Consider the following 25,529-nt stretch of genomic DNA (forward strand, 5'->3'; position numbering starts at 1 on the left):
AAATTTTTATCAAGATGAAAATTTTGGTAGATCTTATTTTGAAGTTCAAAAGTTCGTTAAATTTGAAAGCTTTTGTAGATCAGTTTTTGAAAGCTTTTGTAGATCAGTTTTTGAATTTGAAATGTTCGTTAAGTTTCAAATAATTAGACCTTGGTAAATCAAAATTCAAAATCAGAAAGTCTGTTAATTCAACAAACAAAATTTAGTCAATATTTAATAAAAAGTTGTTAATTGCTTAATGCAAAATATAACATTTTAAAGCCTAACCCAAATGATTTAATCGTATTTACATTTTCCAAGCAGACAAAAAAGAGCCAGCCGAATGAATAACATCACGACAGATCAAATATTATGCTTTAATTTATTATGAACGTGTATTAAAAGAAATGGTTTCACTTTCGGCAACAAAGTGAGATATCGAACGCATTTTTATGTAGAATTAAATCTTAAAATGAATAAATAAGCACGACAACTTTGAAATGGCAGTTTCTCAAGCTGTCTTAGTACATATCTTGGCGGAATATAGATAGAAACGTTCAATTCGTGAACTGGTAGAAATGTCACTTTTCCTTTTTGCCACTAAATTTTGCAAGATTGAAGAAAAATGGAAATACACAATAATCTCTTTGTTTCTTCCTCATACGTACGTACAGTCGTAATGAATGTAGCTTTTTTGTTAATTTAAATTTTTCTATAACTTTTGATATTTCTCAATAATTAATTTTATATTTTTCAATATTAATCGCACTTTCGTCATGATCATCGTCATTGCCTTGATTTGTCAAGACTCAAGAGTCTTCTTTGTCTTCTTTTCATTAGATTCATCAGGATATTGATCAACTGACCCTGACTGATTTTCACTCATGTCAAGTTTCACTTCTTTTACATATTTTTTTAGCCTTTCTTTATTATTCTCGGCTTTTTGATTCATTTTTTAAATTAATCAATAACAACGCGAGACAATAAGCAAAGAAAGAAACAAAAAATAATGAAGTAAACACTTTCCCTTTCATGCCGGCTTACTATCCGATATTGTGAGGCAATTAAAAGCATCTGATTATGGCAATAAAATAATTTAGCAGATACATATTGCATAATATCACTAGATGAATTTTTTATGACAGTAATTTGGATGTTTTTCACACCTCCTGAGTCATGCCTTTTTGAAATTTTCAGAATTTCTGTTTATTAACGCATTAACGTATTTTAATAATTTAAAATTATTCGCTAATTTGACTTCATTGACACGAATCAGACGGGAAAATTTTAATTTGATAAAATTACTGATAATACTGGCTATTAATAACTCAGTTTACACAAAACAAGCCTTAAACATTCATGAAATGCACTGGATGTGCGATAAACAATCAAGAATTCGCAAATTAAAAATTTCTTAGAATTCACTCAAAACTTTACTCAAATTTGAAACCAATTTGACGGTTATTTAGCGGTCAATTTCATTAACACTTAGGTCATCAATGATTCACCATGACAAGTTCATCTATTCAATTATAAATCACTGTATTAACGCTTATCATCAACTCAGATGTTTAATCAAACAATTTTTATGCTGTATTTGTCAGTCTGTATTACAAACAAAACATTCCAATGGCAAGCAATAAAACATTTAATCAGATATTCCCAACCTTTACAAATGATGTTTAAAATATTCAAATAAAATTATATAGATTATTATTGAGAACTATTTCGTGCTATATCATTGAATCTAATGCTATAACTATAAGGTTTTTAATTAAATTACTAATTGCTTTTATAGAATTGATGTCTTAAATGCTAAAGAAAATCTCAGTCACGATATTTTATAGCTGTGCATAGCACATTCGCAGAAAACATTCAACAGACAGCACAGCAACAACGACTCAAAACAATAACTTTAAAAACACAAAAAAAAGTTAACATTTTTAACTTTTTTTCTACAAAACTAGTCTTGTTTGGGATTTCATCGAGTGTAAACGTGGATAGATAGCTAAAGCATTAATATTTTTGTACTTTCGTATTAAATTAAAGCAGTAATTTGTGTCTCGGTACATTTGAACAACAAAACATTGTTTAATCAAGAAAATATTAATAAAAGAATAGCTACATATGTCAACACACGAACGATACTAAAACAGAACCGAACATTGATCAGAATTGAATAAAAAAGCGACAAATTCCTGACCACAAAGTAGTTTACATCCTTAACTTAAAGACTCCACGTAACTCTCTGGATTTTATTGATTCTTGTGCATAAAAAATATTATAAATTTATAAAAATTATCTACATAAAAGTGGAATTATTAATAAGCAGCATATCCATATCAAGAAAAAAAGCAACAAAAAAAGAAAGTCATTAAATTGAGATTTTTTATCAGGTGCAGAGGAGATTTTTTTTTGGTGTATGCACGAAATTGTAGCAATTGCCTGGATTTAACATATAATTAAAATTATTTTTTTTGCAACAACAAAAGACTTCTTTTTTCGCAAATAGAGTCGAGTCTACAAGAGGTGAGTCAATTATAATTGAAGCTTTTATTCTCTTAAAATGTGCAAATTAAAAGACTTTTTTTCTTCGTGTTGTGAAATTTCGGTGTCTAATGTGGAAACAACAAAAAAATTGTTAGTCATTAATCTAAAGTTGCATAAAGGTTTTCTGAATGAACTTTTTTTGGCTGTTGACTATTTTGTTGTATTTTGCATCTTAAATGCCAAAAGTTTTGCATCATTTAAATTTAAGAAACTACTTTTGCATCCTTCGTTAAAATTGATCCAAAGTTTGGAATCCTTCGTCAAGTTTGATGCAAACTTTGGAAGATTTCATTGAAAAATAATTTTGCATCAATCTTTGAATTTGATGCAACTTTTGCATCTTTAAAATCTGAATAAACTTCGCATCTTTCGTTAAGAATTGTCTAATTTTCGCACCTTTGAGTCAGAAGTTCAAACAATTTTCCAATAAATCTCCGTAAATCTTATTAACAAAACAAAAATTAAGTCAATTGTTCCCCAAACAACAATAAAATCCAAAAATAAAGATAAGACAATTTTTATAGACACAAACTGATTCCAAATATGTTCCAAAAGTTCAACGACTACACACAAAACAAATTGTTTAATTTAATCTACGCGTCACAGATTCTGATTATTTGTTTGATTTATTTATGTAGCATGATAAGTGTACTTTACGTCTTTCTTTTTCCTCATTTTTATATGTGTAAAGAAAGTGAAAAAAGGCAGACAAAAAAAATTAATAAAAAAAGGTCTCATTAATTTTTTGAAATCATTTTTAAAGCTCTTTTCCGCTTAGTAATGAAAATTATTTGTTGAAGAAATATGCGGCTATATACGCTCTTTTTCATATTATTTATATGTATTGGCGTTACAATTTTCGACATTTTAAAATTGCTGATTTCAAATCGTGCAGTGTAAAAATGATAAAGTTGCTAGCAACTAACTAGCATTACTATTCATTCCGACCATATTTGAACGAAAATGAAATTATTAGGCTATATTAATCGAAAAAAGCGTTAAGGTTCGCTGGATCCTATCAATTAATATGATACACGATGTGCGAGACTTTATTAATTACTATATAAATGTACAGCTGTGCATTAAGGTATCACTTTCGATTTTTTTCTTCTTTACAAAGCAAATACTTCCCATTAATTTCGATTTTCATGCGATTGACATGCAATATCGTCTTAAATGCGATAAGATAAGGAAAACGGATTTACTGTAAGTCGTCAAATTTCTGTTTTGTTTTTATGTCAGTGTCAACGCCAGAACAGATATGACTGGCTTCTTTATTTGCATTTGTTTCTTTGTTTCATCACTTCATATACTTCATATTGTATGTTAATCTTTAAAACATGATTCGTAATTTGTAGAAAATACTGATGTTATTGCTATTATTCTTCTTTTTACATCTACAAATCGATTCAAATTTCTGCGAAAACAACACCACACATCTTCTTTCTGTTTCCTCTTGAAGTAACTCATTTAGCAAGTTTTAGAGAAATACAAACGTATTTGTAGACTCACTTTCGATTGTTGAAAGAATTGTTCAAACAGAACAAGTCGGAGTCGAGAATTTAAAGCACAATTTATATTCTAACGAATTTTTAAGATTTGGAAACTTAACGAAGATATTTTTCAAATTTGGAATGACCGTTAAATTTTTGATCTACTAAAATTATTTAAAATTGAAAATTCCGTTGAAAATGCCAAATGCTCCTTAATATTCTAATTCAATACATGCCTAATTTACTTATTTTCTCTTCAAATGAGAAAACTTGTTGCATATAGAAAGATCATAAAAATGCATTAGATTGCATGAAATTGCACAATATGGATATAATGCGCCGTTCGACTACTTTTTTTTCCTCTCCACGCTGCCTTTTGATTTCTTTTCTTCTGTCGTTTTGTTATTGAGCGAAAATGTTACTTTTTTACATTCTGGCGATTGCATAAGAGCTTATAAGTAAATCAATGAAAATGGCAATAGAAAATATGCCATCCAGAATTTCTTTGTTACCACATCACTTGGTTTAGTTTGTTGCTGTTTGATCTAAACACAGAAAGTGGAGAAAAAAGTCGTGAGGTTCAGTTTTTATGGTGCAGAATGTTGTAAATCATAGAAACAGCAATTTTCAAGAAATTGTTAAGAGCAACAAAAGAAGAAAAAAAAACATAATTTGGAAGTTCACAATTATTTAATGCATAATATGCTATACATATAAGATACATGTTTGTGGGAAGCAGCATTTGCATAAGGTAATTGAATTGTGTGTTATAACATAATATAATCTATATTAAATTACGATTATCGGTAATTTCAGTAATTTTGTGGTGATCTTTTCTTCCTCGCCAATATCTTTACTGTTTTTTAATCTAAACTTCCGTGTAATTTTCAATTTATTTGTGAACCGTGAATATTAATAGATGTAGACAAACAGTTACTGAAAATGCTCGAAAAGAGGTCAAAGTGGGATAAAAAATTTAACGATCATTTTAAATTTGAATTTTTTAAACATTATTTGAATATTAAATTTCCGTTAAATTTTAGACCTTTTTGATCGACATACATTTTATGTAAATTTTATGCAAAAAGCACTCGGTATCTGGGTGAAGCATTCTTGACGAAGCTTTTATTTGCCAATTAATCATTTTCAAAAGCCATAAACAACCAGACAAAATTTACACAAAGATTTATGATAATCTGTTGAAAAAACCGTAAATATTGCGTAAAATAATGTTTAGTGAGTTAATTTCCTATCGTTAATCGATTTCATCAGGTTAATGCAGCAAAATATTAATGATTAAGAACAATAAATAACATACAAGATCTCTTTTTACTATACCGCACTATTAGGTAAATATTGTTTAAGCTGCTTTATTCAATTAAATGCCAATGATCCATGCTGCTATGCAAACACATTGCATAATGAGCTAAATGCAAAGTGGAGATGCATAAAATGAATATATCAAGATTATGCTTCTGAATGATGATTGATGATTGATCTTATTATTTCTTAGTTTTTTATTCCTTTGTATTCTTTATTTTAATAATTAAAGAATTTATTTCACATCTCTAAATGTTAAATGACAGGAGATTGCTCAAAGTAGGTAATTGACATGGGCATTACAGAGTGCATAAATGTTTAATGATGAATATAATTATGAAATAGAAGAGAAAATATGAATTTTATTAACTAAATCACGACATTCATTAAGATTCAAGTGACGCTTGCATTACTTCCATCATTTACTGTGATGATCGCTGTGCGGTGATCGACATGGATTTTATAAATAACTGTGAATTAACTTAGTCATTTTGTCGTTATTTTTTTTTTTTGAATTTTCAAAATTCGTCTAAAAAGTGCTTCATTTGAATTTCAAAAAACCGTTAAAATTTAAAACACTAAAAACCGTTAAAGCTCGATCATGTCATTAACATGACATCTTTCCATCGGACGAGTATGTAAATGCAGTTAGTTATATTCTCTAAAATATAGCTTATTAACTTAATGAAATGTATCGAATTGAAAGAGGAGTACATACATAAAGAAACTGTTAACCATTTCTCCATTAGATATATTTCAATGAACTTCATTATTCCTGATCATTTAGCTGGTATGAAACAACAAAACTGTTTAATTCAAACTGGTTTCTATGAGATTTCGCTCTCAATTTGCGGCGTCCACTGTGTATATATATATTCAATACATAAAACGGCATTAAAAAAAGGCTACACCGGTGCATGTAACTTTCGAATGCTAATTTGTGTGATTTCATTTATTATAACATACAACATTTTTTTAATAAAATTAAAACAAAACAAAAAAATCATTCATGACAATTTGGATTTGTTTTGGCCAAAAAGAACTAAGGCATAACAATGAATGAATTGTCATTTCTATGTCGAGTGCTGAAGAGCTAATTACACAAAAAATCAAGAAGGAAACTATATATTTATAGTAAGTAAGAAGAAAGAAAGTCAACAAGTGACATGCGAATTCTTAAAGCCTGAATGATCTTAAGACTCTTTTGGATATTTACTCTAAGTAAGTTCACGAAAGCTACTAAGATAAATTTGCATTAAATATTTTCACATAATAGCACCTTTTGTATTAAATCAGCAAGACCACATTAGAGTTGTGCTTTCCGGTAATTTAATATAAAAAAATAATTTTATTACCTTTTCATATGAAAGTAAAATGCTTAATATACGATTTGTCATCATGCTGATACAGTGCTACTTTTTTTCGGTGAAAATCAGTTATTTTCTGACATGACAAATAAAAATGAAATTTAAGTACGTTTCATTTAACAGGCTTTAACTGTACTATTGAGAACTTCGTGAATTTGGCAGCTTCCATGAATTGATTTCAATATAAATTGTCAACGACAGAATGGAATTTGAATTTTCGCATCTTTGATGCAAAATTTAATTCAAAAATTATGTAACAGTTTTAAAATTCAAAGTTTACTGAGTAAATAAACAAAAAAATATTCACAAGAATATTAAATTTCTTAATTAAATAAGCCATAAACAAGCTTGTCACCATAAGAATTTCCCGTCCACGAATCAAAAGGTGTTCTTTGAGTCTTATTCATGAGCCACAGACAAATTTCTTGGCTTAAAGCGTCTCATAAAAATTAATTTATTTCGGAAATTCGCACTTTGAGTATTAAATAAGTAAGTATTAATGCCACACATAAACCGCATGAAATCATCACGTATAGTTAAAGTGAAAATGAAAGCAATTCATCATGAACGTGGTTTATGAAATCAACAAAAATTAATTCATTGTTTCGTCTATTACAGGCAAAAAAAGAGCGTCACTCTTACAACATTTAATATGTGTAGACTGAATATCAATGACAGAATTACATTTCCGATAAAATACTTTAATTCACGCAGTCATAATTCTTCATTTGCCATAATTTTATGGATTTTTAATATAGCTGAAATTGTGCTTGATATTTAAGGGAATGTTATGTAGAATGACATCAATTGAAAGACAATAACCTACATAAATATGTTAATTAAAGTACATTAATACGAACCTATAAAAAAGAGTTTCTTCGGCATCTTTAAAGGCACAGATTAAGTTTATTTTCTCACATTAAAATTGACACTAAAATTTATTTATTTTATCAACAACAGCAAATTACTCTTTGTGTGCAATGATTTCAACTACTTTCAAATATATAAAGTAAGAAAATTTAGATAGAGCACTTAAAACTTCAAAAGTTGATCAAAGAATGACAAGATCTTTCTCTAGTTTTCTTGAAAAAGTAGAAAAATACCGAAACATAATGTGAAAGAACTTGAAATGCAGTTTTTTGGTTGATAGACAGAGTCGATTTAGGCATAAACCTTTTTGAATATCGTATAGTCATTAAATAGTTCTACATCTCATATGTATTTGTGTTTAGGACGTGAACAGGTAGAGAACTGAGAGTAATTGAATCTAATCGCTGGATATGGGGGTGTTTCTCTCTTTCTCTCGCAGGTTTAAAGCAGGTTCATAAAATAAACAAAAGACTTCAATGCTATTCTAGCTAAGATTTATTTAGTTTTAAAGACATTCCTTTAGTTTTTTATTTAAAATTTATTGTGCAATTTAAAAAAAGCGAAATACTATCCAAGAAGATTAAGGTAAATATGGGATTTAAAGCAATTCTCTTTTAAAAACAGCATAAAACAAAGAAACATTCAGGGAATGAGAAAAAATTTACAGTTGGGTTAATGGATGCTTGCTTATGTTGATATTCTTTTGAATTTATCATCTCTTAGCTGTTTAGTAACATTTAATGACGCAGAAAATTTTCGCATCTAAAGTGTGTTCAATAAAAAAATTAATTTGCAAATTATTACTGTCTATGAGCTCATAATCTCCTCACTCTCTCTAATCCATACATAATAATTATACAAGCAAGCGTGAACTTTTCATTCTTTCACCATTTCAAAGAGTACGAAGTAACTAGCTTACTATAGCGCCAAACAATTCATTAAATGTATGTTGCTCATGAGGCAGTAATTTTGATCTGAATGCGAGTTTAAGTATTAAATGCATTATGTACGATTTACAAGAAGAAAAAAATCTTTAAATACTCATGAACAGACGCTGCAGAATCGCAATTATATAATCATAAGTCTTTTGTTGCTTATTATTCATATATTTTTTCTTTCATTACAATTCATTATGAAAATGAAATTGTAAACAACAATTGGTTGCCATTTAAAAAAAATAGCAATTGGTCGCGCCCGAAAGAACAAAGCCGCTTCTGAAGGAAAAAATGGGCTTTTCTTTTGGTTTTTTTTTCTATACATCATAAAACTTATGATGATGAACAAAAGGCGAAGAGAAAAAATGAAGAAATCAATAATTTTTTAACAGAAAAAAGAAATAAAGAGCTAAATTTATGTCAACCTGTATACCTATTTATGGTCCTATGAGTCGGTAATTTAAGGCATTAAATAAATCTTCTTAAATTACAAAACAATTACTTACAAATAACTTAACTTATTGGGTACAATGAAAGGTAATTTCGTGTATCATCATCTTAATCAATGTCTCATTAAGAGAGATTAAAGCAACCTGGAATGGTCTTATGGGAATGGAATTGAGAAATTCTTTATATGCTGAACTCCCTTAGGATCATTTTGTCACTGAATACACTCGTGAAGCATAAATCTTTGTTACTGAATACACTTTTGAAGCAAAAATGTTCGCATCATTATTCTCTTTACGATCAAAGACTGAAGAACGCCAAAAATTTGCAGATCTTCGTGCCAAAATCAAAATTCATTCAAGAGTTTCCTGATATCTGTCAAATTTGTTTGAAGGGTCATAAGCCTGTAAGCAACAACATTGACTTCCTACAAGTAATTCCATCATAAACTCAGTTTAGACATTTCAACATTTCAATGATGTCCAAAGAATGTTGTTGAAACAAAATAAAAATTACTTCTATTGCTTCAGTCATCCATTTAATGGGAAAAATATTTTAACTAAGCACGCTTTTTTTTATTCGATGCAAAGCATTTAGAGATACATCTTGATTTTTATATAAAGAAGAAGTTTGTAGAAGTGGCAAAAACATCATTTGTGGACTGGAAACAATTGACAATTTTGTTTTTCATTAAAAATCTAGCTCCCTTAGTATTGTGAAATGTCCAAGGCACAATTTCTTGTAAAGCTATGCTTGATCTTCATGTTGGAAGTATAACAACAACTACTTAGAAGGTTGGTTAATTGTCATGACACAATTTAATTTTAAGATTACGATTTTCATCAGGTCAAAATTTAACCATTGAGCTACTTAATGGATGCATAGTTATGTCACGTTTGTTTACAATTTTATAAGATGAGATTAAGGCAATCTCTGCTCTACATCGAAATTGAACTTAATGAATAATTGAGACGAAATATTTTTGCTTCATAGGTGTATTCAGTAAAATAGATGCAAAAGTTTTTTGCTTCTAAAGTGTATTCAGTGAATAAGATGCGAAAGTTTTTTGCTTCAAAAATGTATACAGTAAGAAAACATGTGAAATTCTTTCGCTGCAATGAATGAAGTTAATCAAGCATTAATGAAACTTAATATCGATTTCCTTAACAAATTCATTAATCTACGTATGCGTTGAAATCTCTTACACGCCCAAAGAAACTCGATACTCGAATTTATTTTTGTTAAAAGCTCACCAATAACGCGGTGGTTGGCAGTCTCTTTTCTTGTAAAGCAAAAAATCTTTTTAATTTTATTAATCATACGAAAGATGTTTATGAATAAGAAACGTGAGATGAATAAATGTTGATACAATAACCTACTCCTAAGGTCTTGCGAATTATGAATTAATGTACGAGGTAAGAAGAGAAGAAACGAAAAAAGTGTAAACAACTTCTCTCTTTTATTATTAATTGTATTATTCCATATATGCGCATATATGCCTAACAATAAGTGAGTTTTTGAAATCATTCTATATAATTTTATAAATATTATTGAATAGCAATGTCACAATATTAAATTGTATTATTATTTCTGGTAAAATGTTTTTCTCTTGGCAAGAAACTTTACTGACAGATTGATCTCGATTTAAATTTGACCTTCTCTGTCCTCGTGATGAGGGATTGACTTTACATTCATTATAATGATGGTCTCTTGAAGTCAACTAGTAAGCTATTCTTTTTATAAATAAAAATTATGCTCTAAATAATTGAAGTTCATTAGATCACGGTATGGGAAATGATTTATTAGTCATAATGACATTAAAAACGCAACCGTACTTAAGCATTCATTCTTAAAATTAAATTAAGATTTTTGATCTTGGAACTTATTCCATGACTCTATTATTATAATTAAATCTGAAGTTCAATTATTATTATTTTGAATATAATTTGTATAAAGAAAATAGAGTAAGCTTGTTAGAAGTCCAACAAAAGACTTGAAACGCCTTTTTGTAATTTTTATTAAGTCGATTCCTTGAATCTCAAGACGTGCTTGAAATGTTAAAACATCTTTTCATTCTTAAGAATTCTTCAAAGTAGCAATTTTCAAAAATTAAAATAATTTTGTTGCCAAACAATTTGCAAAAAAAGTTATTTTAATTTATGGCCTAGACATCCATGCTTGGCAGTTCAGCACACAAAGCGTGAAGTACATAATCCCGCTTATTATAAGTAAAACTTAAAATTTTTATATTTCAAAATAAATCAATTATCGACTTCACATGCACGCTGATTCATTCATTCACACATGAAAAGAATAATTGTTGCCATTTGTCGAGTTCATAGCGCCATCGAAGTATATGAAATAGGAGACTTATGCTACTAGCATCCAATAAATAATGAACGTCAAGTCAAAGGTCTTCTCATCATGTCCAATTGCATCATGTTCCTTTTTTATTTTTTTGCAAACAACAAACGTGAAATTAATAATGTAATAACATAATAATCCATGTTGTTAGATTGATTTGAAATTTATTTCAATTTTTGTGTTTCTAAGCCTTCTCAATAATAATATTTATTTCATTATTAAGTGCGCGGCATAATAAAAGTTGAAAGAATTGTTTCACGATTTATTATAGAGATATTAATCTACATAAGTATATGAATTAAAGCATGCAATATCTTCAGTTTATGATCGTAGAAAAAGATTCGTTTAGCATTTCATTATTCGGATCATGATGCATTATGCTGCATATTATGCGTAAATGTTTGTGTCTAATCATTTATTACGATTTATAAACTTGAACTGGTGAAGAGACCTTCCCACTAATTTTATTGCAAATTTTTATTTGAATTACATGATCACGATGAGTTTGCATAAAGTTTTGAAACTTATAAACTTTGAACTGCAATTCATTTATTTCAAAGATGTCGATCATACTTCTTCTTCTTCTGATGCCTGTCAGACTTACAAAATTTATAGCTTTTTGATTTTTGTTATGCAATTCCAATTTAAAGATCTTTTCAAATTCAAATTTTGACGAACTTTCCAAATTCAAAATTTAGTAGAACTCGAGTAGAACTTTTACTTTTTAAACTCAAAAATTACTTTTCATTGTCCAATTTACATTCCAAAACATTTATCACTGTTGTTTTACATGATGGATATCAAGATAAAGATGAGATCTCGGCATGATATGTAATGCTCAACTCTACTTGAAATATGAAAGTAAATATGAGCTCACTTAGCTCCAATTTTTCATTTTAGATTAAATTTGATGTTGTTAAGTGAAAATAAAAGTACCTGGGCAAGCATTGACTTTGAAAGCAAATTATGAGCATTCCTCACGTCGACTGAAAGATCCATAAACTGCCTTGAGAGGAATAATTTATTCATTATTTACTTACTAGTAGCATGACACTTTGCATGATATGATCTTAAAGAAATGATTTTTAATGAGGCACAAGTAAAGCATTTTGCAAATTTCTATTTTTTTCATCCATTATCTTTAACTTTAGAGAAAAATTTCCTTTCATTGGGCATTAGAAATTTTTCCGGTCCAATTAAAGCTACGCATGATAACAAGAAATGTAAGAAAATTAATAATAATAACTCACATAGTTTTAAACTTAAACATATTATCGTTATATAATATTTGTAAAGAAATTAATAATAATAACTTCAAACAATGAAATTAGAGGAAAATTAAATTTATCAAGATTGAATTTAATTTTTATTGCGTTTTGTAACGAGATTTTATCTGAATTTTAAATCTAAAGCGACGCTTTTGATAATTCATTTTGAACTTGAAAAGTTCGTTAAACTTGATCTAAATTGTAGATGAGATAAATCACGGTTGACTCGTGACAAAAGATGACTCTTATGCATAAACATGATTTTAAACTGCAGATGGCTTATCTTAATGCATATATTATCGCCTTTAGCTGCTACCTAATTGATTATAGTAATTTATTTATCATAACAGGAAGAAACTCGAGTGACAATTTAGCCTATCTGACATTTAACGGAAGCTTAATGAGACACTGTTTCCACTATTCAGCATCAACATCTCAAAAGTAATTTAAAATTTAATTTTAGTGCAGTATTCGATGTAAATTTTTGCATGACACAAAAACGCAAAGCCTACAATAATGAATTGTAATGAATAAAAATCTCAAAATATCAATGCCGTAAGGAGGAACAGAAGAGAATAAAAAAATACTGTGAGAATCACATTAATATTATTTGTAAAGTGCATGTGAAATAAGAAGAAGTAAAAAAATCATTGCATTTAGTGTAGCAGATTGCGATTTAATTTTTCCGCGATTTGAATAAAAGGTCATGTGAGCTGGAAATTAGAATGGATTCACATAAAAATATCTTGTTTCGTTGTTCAAATTATAACTCCATCAATTTGTATATCTACTGTAAAATTTCATTAACGTTTTTATTGACTTCAATTAGGTAATTGACCATTAAGAGACGTTTTACGAACTCAATTGACATTTAAGTCTGGGTTGTCAAGCCAGAGAACGAAAAAAAATATATCTTAAGCATAGGCCGCACCAATTAAGCTCGGGTGTTGCGAAAAAAAGTCCATACTTAAACTATCTAACATCTAAATCTGTTAATGATGTTGAAACATTTAATTGTTTCGCAGTGCGTTGCATGAGAACCTTTTTTACACTGCTCTTGCTGCTGCTGACTATTTCGCGTGCTAACCAAGATTTTTAAAAACAGAGATTTATTAATGCTTATTTTGGATTCTCTTTTGTTCGCAGAAGCGACAAATTTTTTCAAGGTTTGCGTGTCAATCATTTACATCGGAATTGCACAATGAACATTGTCAAATACTCTTTATTTTTGCACTTCTCAAGCACATCAACTGAATTCATTGTCATTGTTTTAATGAATTTGTTATAATGAAAAGAGTCACAAAACAAAGTTCTTTACGTATCGCTGATTATTTTACGTGTAAAACATACATAACAGCACCAAAAAAAAAAATGCCAAAACGTCTCAATTTTATTTTGGGTTGATGTAATAAATTACAAACATGTTGCATATGGAGTTTTTTGCAAATGACATCCATTCAAAAATTGGTATGTTGACCCTCAGATTGGATCATGTCGAAAGTGTTATAACGTTCATTTGAAATTTGAATAATATTTATTGTACATAGTTAAAAACCCCTTTTCACACAAAAGTTCAGTCTGTATTTAAACTCCGAAGAATAAACATCATTGTGAAATTATAAATCCGTAAGGAAGTCGTTTTGATTAAACTACATTTAAACAATTACAAAATTAGACAATTTTTGGTCAGTTTTATTGCTTTTTAGCTGTTCTGGTTATTTAATTTTAATTACGACCACACAAATTGTGGTTAAGTGCATTACATTGATAATATTCAAGAAACGTATCAACTGGATGCCAATCAAGTTGAACTTATGGACGTAACATCCAAGCAACCCCACATATATCATAAAAGAAATATTTTTCATGAATATTTTTCACATTAGCCATAAAATTAAGATTCATCATGCCAACAAAAAATGGTAATGTTAGGTCAGTGGGAAAAGCAAGTAACGCATAAAAATAATGGTTATAATGAAGAAGCAATGAAGACTCCCTTCATGAATATCATCAGATGAAACATATTTCCATGTAAATTAAAATTTTACGTGAAACATTTAAAATTGAAATCTCAATGAGATGCGAATGAAAGGAAAAGTGATGACTTAATATTAGTCAGACTGAATTCGATGGGAAAATAAATATTCATGTTGACTTCTCATTTATATTTCTAAATGGTACCAATAGAAATGATATGTAGCATAATATGACACACCATTAAGTGAAAGCCAACTCTTTTCGATAGTTCACCGGTGGTCAAAGATGCAATAGTCGATAAAGTAAACTCAAAAGATTTCAAAATTAACGAAAAAATAGAAAAACAAAAGTGATATTTTCGATTCTTTCAAGCTGATATGAAACGATTTAAAATCTGGCTTCATTTATCACCTAATATAGCTGCAAGATTTCTCACTTTATTCGTTTCTAAATTGTTTAATGCATGGTGAAAAGAGAAAATTGGGTTTATTTATTTTCAAATTCTATTAATATAAAAAGTTTTTGGACATACAGAAGGGCATTGATTTTGAACTTTTAGTTTAGGGATTCCGATTGAGTGCTGTCACTAAGGAATGTAAATTGAGAAGTAAATTAAGATTGTCAGTTGTGGACCGAGTAATTTTAAGTGGTTTTTCTGGTGATTCAGAGTTGAAATCACCAGCAATTAGTCTGACACTTTATCCGACTCTATTCACTACAGATTTAATTGAGAAATAAGGCTTTTGATTTTAATTTTGCTTATAAACACAAACATTTATACTTTTTGATAAATTTTGTTTATAAACAAGGTTTAAATTAAAAGCAATGTTGATTTTATGTCGATTCATAGCATAGTGCAGATGAAACGATCATAATTCAGAAGCTAATTTGTGAAAGAATTGAATTTACTTTAAATTCTAGTTTATCTCTTTAAATTGATCTTCTACTATAGAATTAAAGTCTATCTTCCCAGAAATGACCTACAACTCATATCTAAAGCAACATCTGTTGCTGCCAACCCAACCTCAATTTGCAATTTGCCAAAAACATCTTAATGAAGACGTGTTTCCAGTTATTCCGCAATCTAAGATCCATAATGATCATCGATCTGATTTATTAGTGCTGCCTACCTCATCAACAGCTCTTCATACATCCAACATAATTACAACATTTTGAGAAAAAATCTATAGGAACCTCTATTTCTTCAAAAACTCTTTTTTATAAATGAAATGATTGTTATTGATGTTGTTGCTAATGGATGCTGTGCCTCACCTACATTTTTATTTTTTGTTTTATTCCGCAATGATTTCTATTTATTTCTCATAGATGTAGATTGTTATGATGAATCTATGTAGCAGTTATTGAATGTTTGTTTACTTCTAATTAAATGAGGATCAAACTCCTTTAATCGAGGAAATCCTTGTGTAAAGATGTTAGAATTAAATGATTCTATAGACTAATCATCAAATTAATGTGTCTGTCATAAGAGCATCATTTATCTTATTTCATCGCATTTATATGCCAAGCCTTATTACACAAAAATATATAAAATTGAGTATTATTATTTTAATTTACATACACTGCAAACAAACTACTTAATCATCATTTTAATGCTGTACCTATATTTAATTAATCCATTTTTCAATCGCAATCGAAAGACTTTTCGGTTATAAATTAAAGAACTGCATTCGTAAATAACACAAAACTATATAAATCTTCACCTTGACCAATTAAATGTTCTGTGCATTTTTCATTTTAATTCATACAAAAGACTGCCTTTTTCTCATCGAATTTCTGAGTAGGTTAGCCGCTTCATAAAATTGCTACTTTATGCACAAAATTAATATTATTCAAAATCAGAGAATAAGACATGCAGTGGCATTTTTTCTTTTTTTGAAAGTACATGATGTAAACCTTGATAAGACACAAAAAATTAATTAACATATGTTAAAAAAGTAAATTAATTTGTAATAAATTATCGCTGACATCTGAGGAAATTTCAAAATTCTTAACTATGTCTGAGTCTGCGCATATGATGAACTGCGAATAATTAGTTGGGTTTATTATTATTAAATTATACAGTCCTGATCATTATCTCTAATTTACGTAATAAAATATTATTTGAAGGTATTAAATTATCTTGTCGCACATCATATGAGTATGAAATGGAAACTGACTTATTATTTTGTAAATTTGAAATAATTCAAACCATAAAATATTTCACAGGCAGTGAGGTACAAGGTGTTGACGCGCATTTTTCACATATTTCGTACATAATTTATTCTACAAGAGATTGCACAGAGAGGTTTTTGAGGTTTTGTAGGCTTGGCAAACTTGTTTAGATGAATTGAAATGGAATCTAATTGGAATCAATGATTTAGCTGAATGATTGGAGGGTATGGATTGGTAATTAGCTTGCCAACTATGGTCAAAAGTTTATGAATTATTTAAACATGATTCAGTGTCAATATTTGGTGCTGTTTAGGCTCAATTTGTCTCAATATAAAGCTTTTGAAGACTAATTTAATACAATTCATCTAAAGAAGCTGCTGGTAGAGACAGAGACTTTATTAATGCTTCAGGCGTCATCTAAGGAAGGCAATAAATCGCATTTGACATGCACATTAAGTACATAGTATGATAATTAAGTTCCTAGTGACATGACACTTCCCTATATAAATTAGTAAATGCAATAAGTGTGCCGATTTAAACATTAGAATGTGCATTGCCTGAACGCCTCAATCCTCACATTATCCTGATAACTAGCAATTAATTACACATATCGCCTCCTAATCTCATTATTATTATGCTAATAAAATAGTCACAACAACCTCCAATTAGCAATTACTTTGCAATGTAAACAGCAAAAATTATCATATATCTAATATTTCGGTAAAATATCATCATCTCCACCTATTCAGTCAGCCAACAAGTCATTATTAACAGAGCCATTTATTATTAACAAAAAAACAGCACGCTAAATAGATTTTATAATTGAGATGATTAATTTTCCTAACAGCGCTTCCAGTTCGACCGTGAATAATTTCAAAATTTATTTTTTATGACAAATTTCCTCACTATATGCAATTCTCATTTATATCTAACAACACAAATCCATTATGACTTCAATTATATATGAAATATGTTTGCAGAGAATGCACTTTAAAGTGTCGTAATGTGATTTACTTAAGAGTAATCGTTGATGGAGAAAGAATCACATAAAATATCATGATAAACTAAATTACATAACAAGTTGTCGACGAACAAGAATCATATGTACTTGTTTATGCATGCACAATGCAATTTAGAGTCACTTGACCGGAGAAAGTAAAAATGATAAAAAAATGCGTTCATTTTTCTCCTTGTAAATTATTGTTATGACGCAGTTGTAGACTCAGACGAGCTGAATTTAGTAATTCAAGTTTTTCAATTTGGGGTCGATCATAAGTGACGTCTATAACCAAATTAGACTTCATATGTTTCTCCTTGCAACATAGCAAACTATGATGTGATCCAGTTACATAACCTCACTCATTGTCACTTCTCAAACCTAAGACATTTAATGTGGATGATCCCCATGTTGAAGTCACTTAACAACATGATATTTATCGGAAATAAGTGATATATAATGCTATGATCCATATAGTAAGCAGACTGTATAAGCAATTCTTTTCTTTTGCCTTTCAATTTAACAATTTATTGATATTGAAACGCATAACGGATATCCAAAATTAAATTAAATTGTTCAAAAATCTTTTTTTTTTCCTATGTACAAAAGAAGTCTTTCAATTTCATTTGCTGCACGTTTTTTTTATAATTTTATTTTCTGTTTCTAATGTAATAATTTTATATATTTTTTCTCGTATCTTTACAGTTCAACTCAGCATCAGCAATTGCTATGAAGCATAAGAAAATTTCATCGATAATTATTAAAAGTTGTGTTAATAAAATGACTGTGATATTAATATTACTGGCTCTTTCATCGTCAATGACGAATGTTAAGGCGTTAGACAATGGACTAGCTCGCACTCCACCCATGGGTTGGCTTAGCTGGGAAAGATTTCGCTGTAACACAGATTGTGAAAATGATCCTGACAATTGTATAAGGTATGTTTATAAACATTTGATTCTTTTTATATTTTCCCATTCGATGGATTTCGTCAGACTTTGGTCAGTCATGGCATTTTCAATAGATTTGAAAATATTATTGTGGGTTTCATCCAATCTCTTGCCAAATCATAGATCTTGTATGTAGTTTGTTAGATATTAGTGCGAGTAGATTAAGGCACCTTAAATGAATTCTTAGCATAAGTCTAGCAAGCAACCTTCCAAAGAATTCTCAAATTTGTTTTCAAATCCAAAAATTAAGTCTATTTTGAATCTTCGAACTTGATCCATACTCAAGTAACATTGAAGATCAATGTTTGCATGCAACCAGCATCCTATTCAATATTATTACTGTATATCACAACAATCATGTCTATAGTATGCCTAAATGTTCAATTTTAAGACTGCTAACTGATAGAGCAGCTACCTTCATCAAAAAGTTAAGACTGTCAATATTGGAGGTTAAGGGATAGTTCGGCTGATCTACGGCCACTCACTCTTGCCGATCCCAGTATGCTTAATCTTTATATCGCTCAGAGCGATACTTAACCGTCATCGCCAGCAATCGATTGCTTGCAGCTACATTTCGCAACCCCGGAAATGTTAAACCAGATACATAATGATCTAACTTTAATTAGAATTTAACATTTGGTCAGATATCTGAATAATAGACTTAGTTCCATTGCTAAAAATCATTCAAAATCTCACAAGATCATTCAAAGGGCATTATGACTTTTCTATTTGTGTGTAAAATTGCGATTTGAAGACATTTGAAATTATATGTTATGCAAATATAATGACTGAATTATATGCAATGAATATTATTATTTATAAACTTCTTCACGACTTGAGAATTACAGGAAAAACTTCCTACCGTGTTTTATATTATTTATAGAAAAAAAAGTATCTTATGTTGTTAGCACATTAAATGTTAAGGTCATGTTTCATGTTATATTTTAAATGCAATTTTTTACACAACTTGCCTCCTCAGAGGAATCAAAAATAAGCAATTATTTAACAAATTTTTATAATGTAGTCTATTATACATTTCCTACAATAACTTCATTTTATGGACTCTCTTTTATGCTTACTAAAATTTCATTCATAAAAAGAAGAAGTAACAGTTTTAAGATCAGAGTGAATGACTTTATCTCACTCTACTGGTGTCAATCAAACTTTCAATTTCAATTGCATGGTCTTAAACTGTGTCGGTAATATGAATTATAATGTCTTAAAATGTTTAATACTAGTTTATGAACGGTAACTAATAGTAAATCCAATTAAAGCGAATAAGAAGTGGCAATCATGAAAGATATAAAAGTTTATGTGGAAATGCAATGCATTGGCGCATTTTTAAAGTTCGCAATCGGTGCTTAAAGTGTTAGGAATGTGACATTAAAGGATTATTACATGATCCAGTTTGAAAAAAGCTTGCTGAGATCAAGAAATAGGAGTTTTGCTCTAGAAATGAGTTTGATTCTTTGTTTATATCTTGTATGGATTGCCTAACAATCCTTAGAGATAGACACTGTCGCCCATGACAACAACAAACATAGAACTAGCAATTTTCCCACCAAATGTCCAAAAACCATCAACTTCTAGCTCCCGTCTTTAATTTTTCATCTCTTGATTGATCTCGCTGTAATGTGATTCCTGACAAATGATCAGATTGACAAACTATGGCCAATATTCACTTCACTCTTCAGACGACGCGTAATAAAAACAAAGAAGAAGAAGATAGACTAAGCCACTTCACTGATTGATGATCAGTGTCAATAATTGGCTATTGAAAATCGTTTCTAATTGATTGAGCAAAGAAGAAGTCAATTAATTACGTACATTCGTTCCTTGATTTCATTCACTTCTTCTTCTTCTGCTTTGTCGTTTAATTGCCATTAGATTCGCTCATCAGGAATCGACTTAACTGTTTCGTACTCAATTTAGATTCTCAATCTCTAGTATATAAAAAGGTTACATGGACCAATCCTACTGTCATGTCCATGGCATCGTAAATTAATTTGACCCACCTTGAGTCAATGAATCACTCGAAGGTATCAGGTAGAGTACGAATCAGTTCTGTAGATCCGCGAATGATATCAAAAGGAGAAAATCTCGAATTCTCATACACGCTCGGCATTAAATTATAATGTGCTGACTTACATTAAGGTATAATTTTTGAAGGTGATCCAAAAGCATTTTTTTCCGTGATTTATGATGATGGATCAACCCGAAAAGAATAGAAGCAGCGGCAACGTGTTTTAATGACATTTTCATTTTGTCTCAAACTTTACTTTAATGAACAATGTGAGGGTCAATGATGAATTGAGAAAAACAAGGCACAAGGCACAAGATTCAACTAAAACTAACTTTGAATTGTTAAAATGCAATTAATAACAATGTTTGTGCTGTTTTTCACTACAGTTTTTATGACTCCATTGTTTAAATAGAGCGGCATAAGATTAATGAAACAATTTGCTGCTATTCAGCTCACAAAAATTGAGGATATACGTTTATATTTATGTATTTCTGTTTATCACATACTTAATTTAATGACTTTAAATCTGACGAAAACATTGTATGGAGTAAAAGATGCTTGAATTGGATATACTACATCTATGTATCTATGTGATGTTTTAATAATAATCCAACAATTCTTACTTCCAGTGAAAATTTGTTCCGCACAATGTCTGACTTGGTGGTGTCTGAAGGATATGCAGCAGTTGGATATGAATATATAAACGTTGATGACTGCTGGTTGGAAAAGAATCGTGGAGCTCGTGGTGAACTTGTGGCTGATCGTAAACGATTCCCAAGCGGCATGCGGGCATTATCTGACTATGTGAGTAGTTCATTGCGAATATTTAATGATTTATGGATTTAAAATGTCTAATTATCTTCCTTTAGGTTCATAGCAAAGGCCTCAAGTTTGGTATTTATGAAGATTATGGTAATTATACATGTGCCGGATATCCCGGTATTCTCGGATATTCTAAGCAAGATGCCGACCAGTTTGCAACATGGGATGTCGATTATGTGAAGCTCGATGGATGCTATTCATTGCCAACTGATATGGATATTGTAAGTTTCTTTTATTTCCCATAAAATTTAATAGTCCTCATTTAATTTTATGGACGATCTACTTTCATAGCAAATATTTCTAATTCCAATTTTAATTCTTATTTCCATCAAACTAGGGTTATCCGGAATTCGGGCGTCATTTGAATGGAACAGGTCGACCAATGATTTATAGCTGTAGCTGGCCAGTATATCAAATTTATGCAGGAATTAGCGTAAATAACAACATTCATTGCCTAATTTCAAATTTCCTAACATAAAAAAAATCTTATTTTTAGCCGAATTTCTCATCAATTATTGAGCATTGCAATTTGTGGAGAAACTTTGATGATATTCAAGATTCATGGGCATCACTTGAAAGTATCATTGACTATTATGGAAACAATCAAGATTATATTATTCCAAATGCTGGACCAGGACATTGGAATGATCCAGATATGTTAATTATTGGAAACTTTGGATTGAGCTACGAACAATCAAAGACACAAATGGCATTGTGGGCTATACTTGCTGCACCTCTTCTCATGTCAGTCGATTTACGCACAATACGCCCAGAATATAAAGCAATTTTACAAAATCGCAAAATCATAGCTGTTGATCAGGATCCATTAGGTAAATAAGATATAATTGTGTCTGATGGTGAAAATAAATGTGATCACATGCACGACACGAAGAAGAAATGTTGCTGACGCTTTTTAAAAATTATTTTTAGGCATTCAAGGTCGTAGAATTTATAAGCATAAAGGTATCGAAATCTGGTCACGACCCATCACTCCAATTTATCAAACATATTACTCGTATGCCATTGCATTCGTTAATAGACGTACAGATGGAACACCGTCAGATGTAGCAGTCACTCTACGTGAATTGGGTCTCCAATCACCAACTGGATATCGTGTCGAGGTAATGTGAAAATTTACTTTTGGACACTTGAAGTACATACTTAATTTAAAATTCATACTTTTTTGTAGGATTTATATGAAGATGTCGACTACGGTATTTTATCATCAAATACAAAAATTAAGGTCAAAGTAAATCCATCAGGAGTTGTTATTTTACGTGCTGACGTTCAGCCAGAGAGATTCTCAAAACGCCCCCTCAATCCATATTATTATCGATACTCACAGAACTAACTCGACTTTGATCCCCAAGCACACTCGATTTAATTCGTTCCAAATAATATTTAAAGAATACATTCCGCAATGTTATTCCACAAATTTTTCGAAATTATCACTTCGCTCTCCTTACTGTCTGTTATCTCCTCTGTCTGTGAGTTTTTTATCTCGTTTAATTAAAAATGTGTGCCAGCTCAATTTTTTTATTGCGATTATTAATATACGAAAAGAAATAAACATATTTAATGTTTATAGAAAGCAACAAATTTTTTGTAATTTTAGTAAGTAGCATTTAAGTCATATCCTTTTCTTGTAAAATGAATTTTTCATATTTTGATGAATAAAATATTAATTTTTGTAATTTATTTCCGAATTTAAAATTGAAGTTTTGTTATTTTTGGTTTGATGTCTGTTAATTGAGTAGGTGTCGGTCAATAACCTCAAGTCTGCGTTTTAGATTGAACCCTATAATTGAGACAGGACTGTGCTTAATATTAGAAGTTTAAAGACCATAGCAACAGCTAAGGATGATTATAGAGAGCTCTGGATCAGAATTATTCTAACATCCAGCTATACAACCACCTCTTGATATTAACGTCTACGAACTTTTTAAATCTTCAAGTAGATATCAACCGGATTTAAATTTCTTTTTACAGTTGGCGAGTCTCGTCTGAGAAGAAAATCAACGTGTATCTTTGAAAAGTTTCTTGACTTTATACCTAGTTTTATATTTGTTTGTTTTGTTTATTAGCATAATATTTCCCTTGAGCTACACGTTCGTCTTTCACAAAATCTATTTTTAATATAATTCACTGATTAGGTAATGCAGTTTGCGTTTAGACTTTACGACTAGTCAACAAATAATTTTACCTTACCTAGATCATATAGATAATCTTGTTAGGTTGCCAATTGCCATCAACACTTGTTACAATTCAGTCATCAGAAAGTTTTGTTTATTATAGCCTATCTAATCGAAAACGTGTTTAAAAATGGACTAAAAAATATTTTTTTATCACATCTACTGTTAACAAACAGCATGTCATTGGAGGTGTTGAAAAAAATAAAGCACTTAGCAAAGAAATTAAATGATAACGAAAATTCTGAAGTTTCTTTTTCCACGCGCTTTTTTCTTTTTGATAAAATAATCGACTTTAATTTGCAAGATAAAGGCCAACTCTCAAGTACAAAACAAACAGAACAGTACGAAAATTGCTGACTTTATCAGTTGTTGATTTGCAATTTTTACAGCAAAACATTTGTTTTTAAACAACTCAAATTTGATCATTGTAATTTAAGCTTGCAAAATGAAATATGATTTGGTAATTGAAGAGCTGTCAGGAAATGATTCATGAATTTTATTATCAATAAAAATTAGATACTGGATATTTCATTTAATAAATGTAAGCGAAAAATTCCAAATGATTCAAGTCATTCACTTGAAATTTGTATCAATTTATTTTTTGGAACTTATGAAGATAAACATGAAGAACAGCTGTTTCCAAACAGGTTTTTTGACAGAAAACAGCTGTTTTGCAAGTTTCGTTTCGTCTTGTTGGATGATTTGCGAAAAAAAAACATTCAAAATTTTTTCTGGATCTTATAATTATTTTTTTAATTGTTTATCAAGTGAATCTCCATACATTTTCACTATAATTAATTAGCTTTCCTCTCAGAACGCAGTTGTTTTTCCAACATTTTGTTATGAAAGTGGAAAATTTAAACAAATTTGTTTTTGTTTACTACATCAAGTTTTTAATCGTAAAGTTTGATCTAATTTGAGCTCTAATTGGTTAATAAAATAGCAACAAAGGTTTAATGTTTATGAGCAACGAAGAATTTAATTAAATATTGCATTAATTAAGCTGTAAAACAGAAATTTTCTCTAATTAAAAACTTTAGATAACCTATAATTCTTAATAAACTAGAACTAGTTAGCAAATAATAAAACCAGCCTCGTCATTCATCTAATCCACTTACGAATCTATCATCGAGTCAAAATATATAAATTAGCACAACAGAGAACAATGTTCTTTGCGACAAATTCACAAAGAGTCATTGAGACAAATATCTATAAGATGCTACGTGATTTGTTTTCCCTCTCAAAAATAGAAATAGAGTGAGGAAAATTGTGTACCAGAGAAGAGTCCAAAGTTCTATTTTCCTTGTGCACATATATAATAATATTATTTTTTATACAAATGCATATTCACATCTCCGTAGATTATTCAAGGCAAATTCGTACGAAAAACAACTTTTTACAACTTTCAATTAAGTTTATGCATAAAAAAATGCAATGGTTGCTATTTTTAACTTACGTGAACACATTATCAAATTGATTGATTAAAATCAAGTAAATTCCAGTAAATCCTTTCGACTAAGTATTGATTATTCTGTTTATAAGTACTTTATTGTTTACGCGAAACCGCTAACCGATCGATTGCACACGCGAAATATGACCATGAACTCTGTTTATTTATTTTTTTTCACAAAATGTATCCACTTTACTTTAGATTACAGAATTGAATAGAAAAAATGTCTTATTGTCACTTGAGGAATATTATAATGGCTGACAAACGTCTTGTTTATCAATTTGGATACTTGCCTCCGTCTATTATGTTGCTGAACTGAAGGAAGTGTGAAAAAGAAGGCAAAAACACATTTT

General features: G+C 29.7%; 2 protein-coding genes across 3 annotated transcripts in view; one reads left to right on the plus strand and one right to left on the minus strand.

Annotated features, from left to right (window-relative positions):
* The window catches only part of LOC139089400 (6-phosphofructo-2-kinase/fructose-2,6-bisphosphatase-like), a 38,627-nt gene that overhangs the window by 9,716 nt on the left and 3,382 nt on the right, over positions 1-25,529 (minus strand). Inside the window, exon 1 of one of the 2 annotated variants that reach the window (XM_070638938.1) lies at positions 25,183-25,507. The exons of the other annotated variant lie outside the window; for it this stretch is intronic. Coding sequence (XP_070495039.1) covers positions 25,183-25,192 — 10 coding nt within the window. The 5' untranslated portion in view covers positions 25,193-25,507. Of the gene's footprint in view, positions 1-25,182; positions 25,508-25,529 lie in introns of those variants that run through there. 2 annotated transcript variants of the gene reach the window in all.
* Positions 1,956-23,247, plus strand: LOC139089401 (alpha-N-acetylgalactosaminidase). The gene is made up of 8 exons (XM_070638941.1): positions 1,956-2,508; positions 18,445-18,677; positions 21,342-21,516; positions 21,582-21,755; positions 21,872-21,967; positions 22,031-22,364; positions 22,465-22,655; positions 22,724-23,247. Exons 2-8 carry the CDS (start codon positions 18,469-18,471, stop codon positions 22,883-22,885), a joined length of 1,341 nt encoding a protein of 446 aa, XP_070495042.1. The 5' UTR covers positions 1,956-2,508; positions 18,445-18,468; the 3' UTR covers positions 22,886-23,247.

This window comes from Chironomus tepperi, unplaced genomic scaffold, assembly GCF_022539635.2.
Source record: "Chironomus tepperi strain 1889 unplaced genomic scaffold, CSIRO-AGI_Ctep_v1 contig_177, whole genome shotgun sequence".
In the NCBI taxonomy this organism is placed as follows: domain Eukaryota; kingdom Metazoa; phylum Arthropoda; class Insecta; order Diptera; family Chironomidae; genus Chironomus; species Chironomus tepperi.

Excerpts from the sequence above, each read along its gene's own strand:
- LOC139089401 (XM_070638941.1), top strand. The coding sequence starts at position 18,469 with ATGAAGCATAAGAAAATTTCATCGATAATTATTAAAAGTTGTGTTAAT. Across the intron at positions 18,678-21,341 it reads GATCCTGACAATTGTATAAG|TGAAAATTTGTTCCGCACAA; the intron begins GTATGTTTATAA and ends TCTTACTTCCAG. Across the intron at positions 21,517-21,581 it reads TGCGGGCATTATCTGACTAT|GTTCATAGCAAAGGCCTCAA; the intron begins GTGAGTAGTTCA and ends ATCTTCCTTTAG.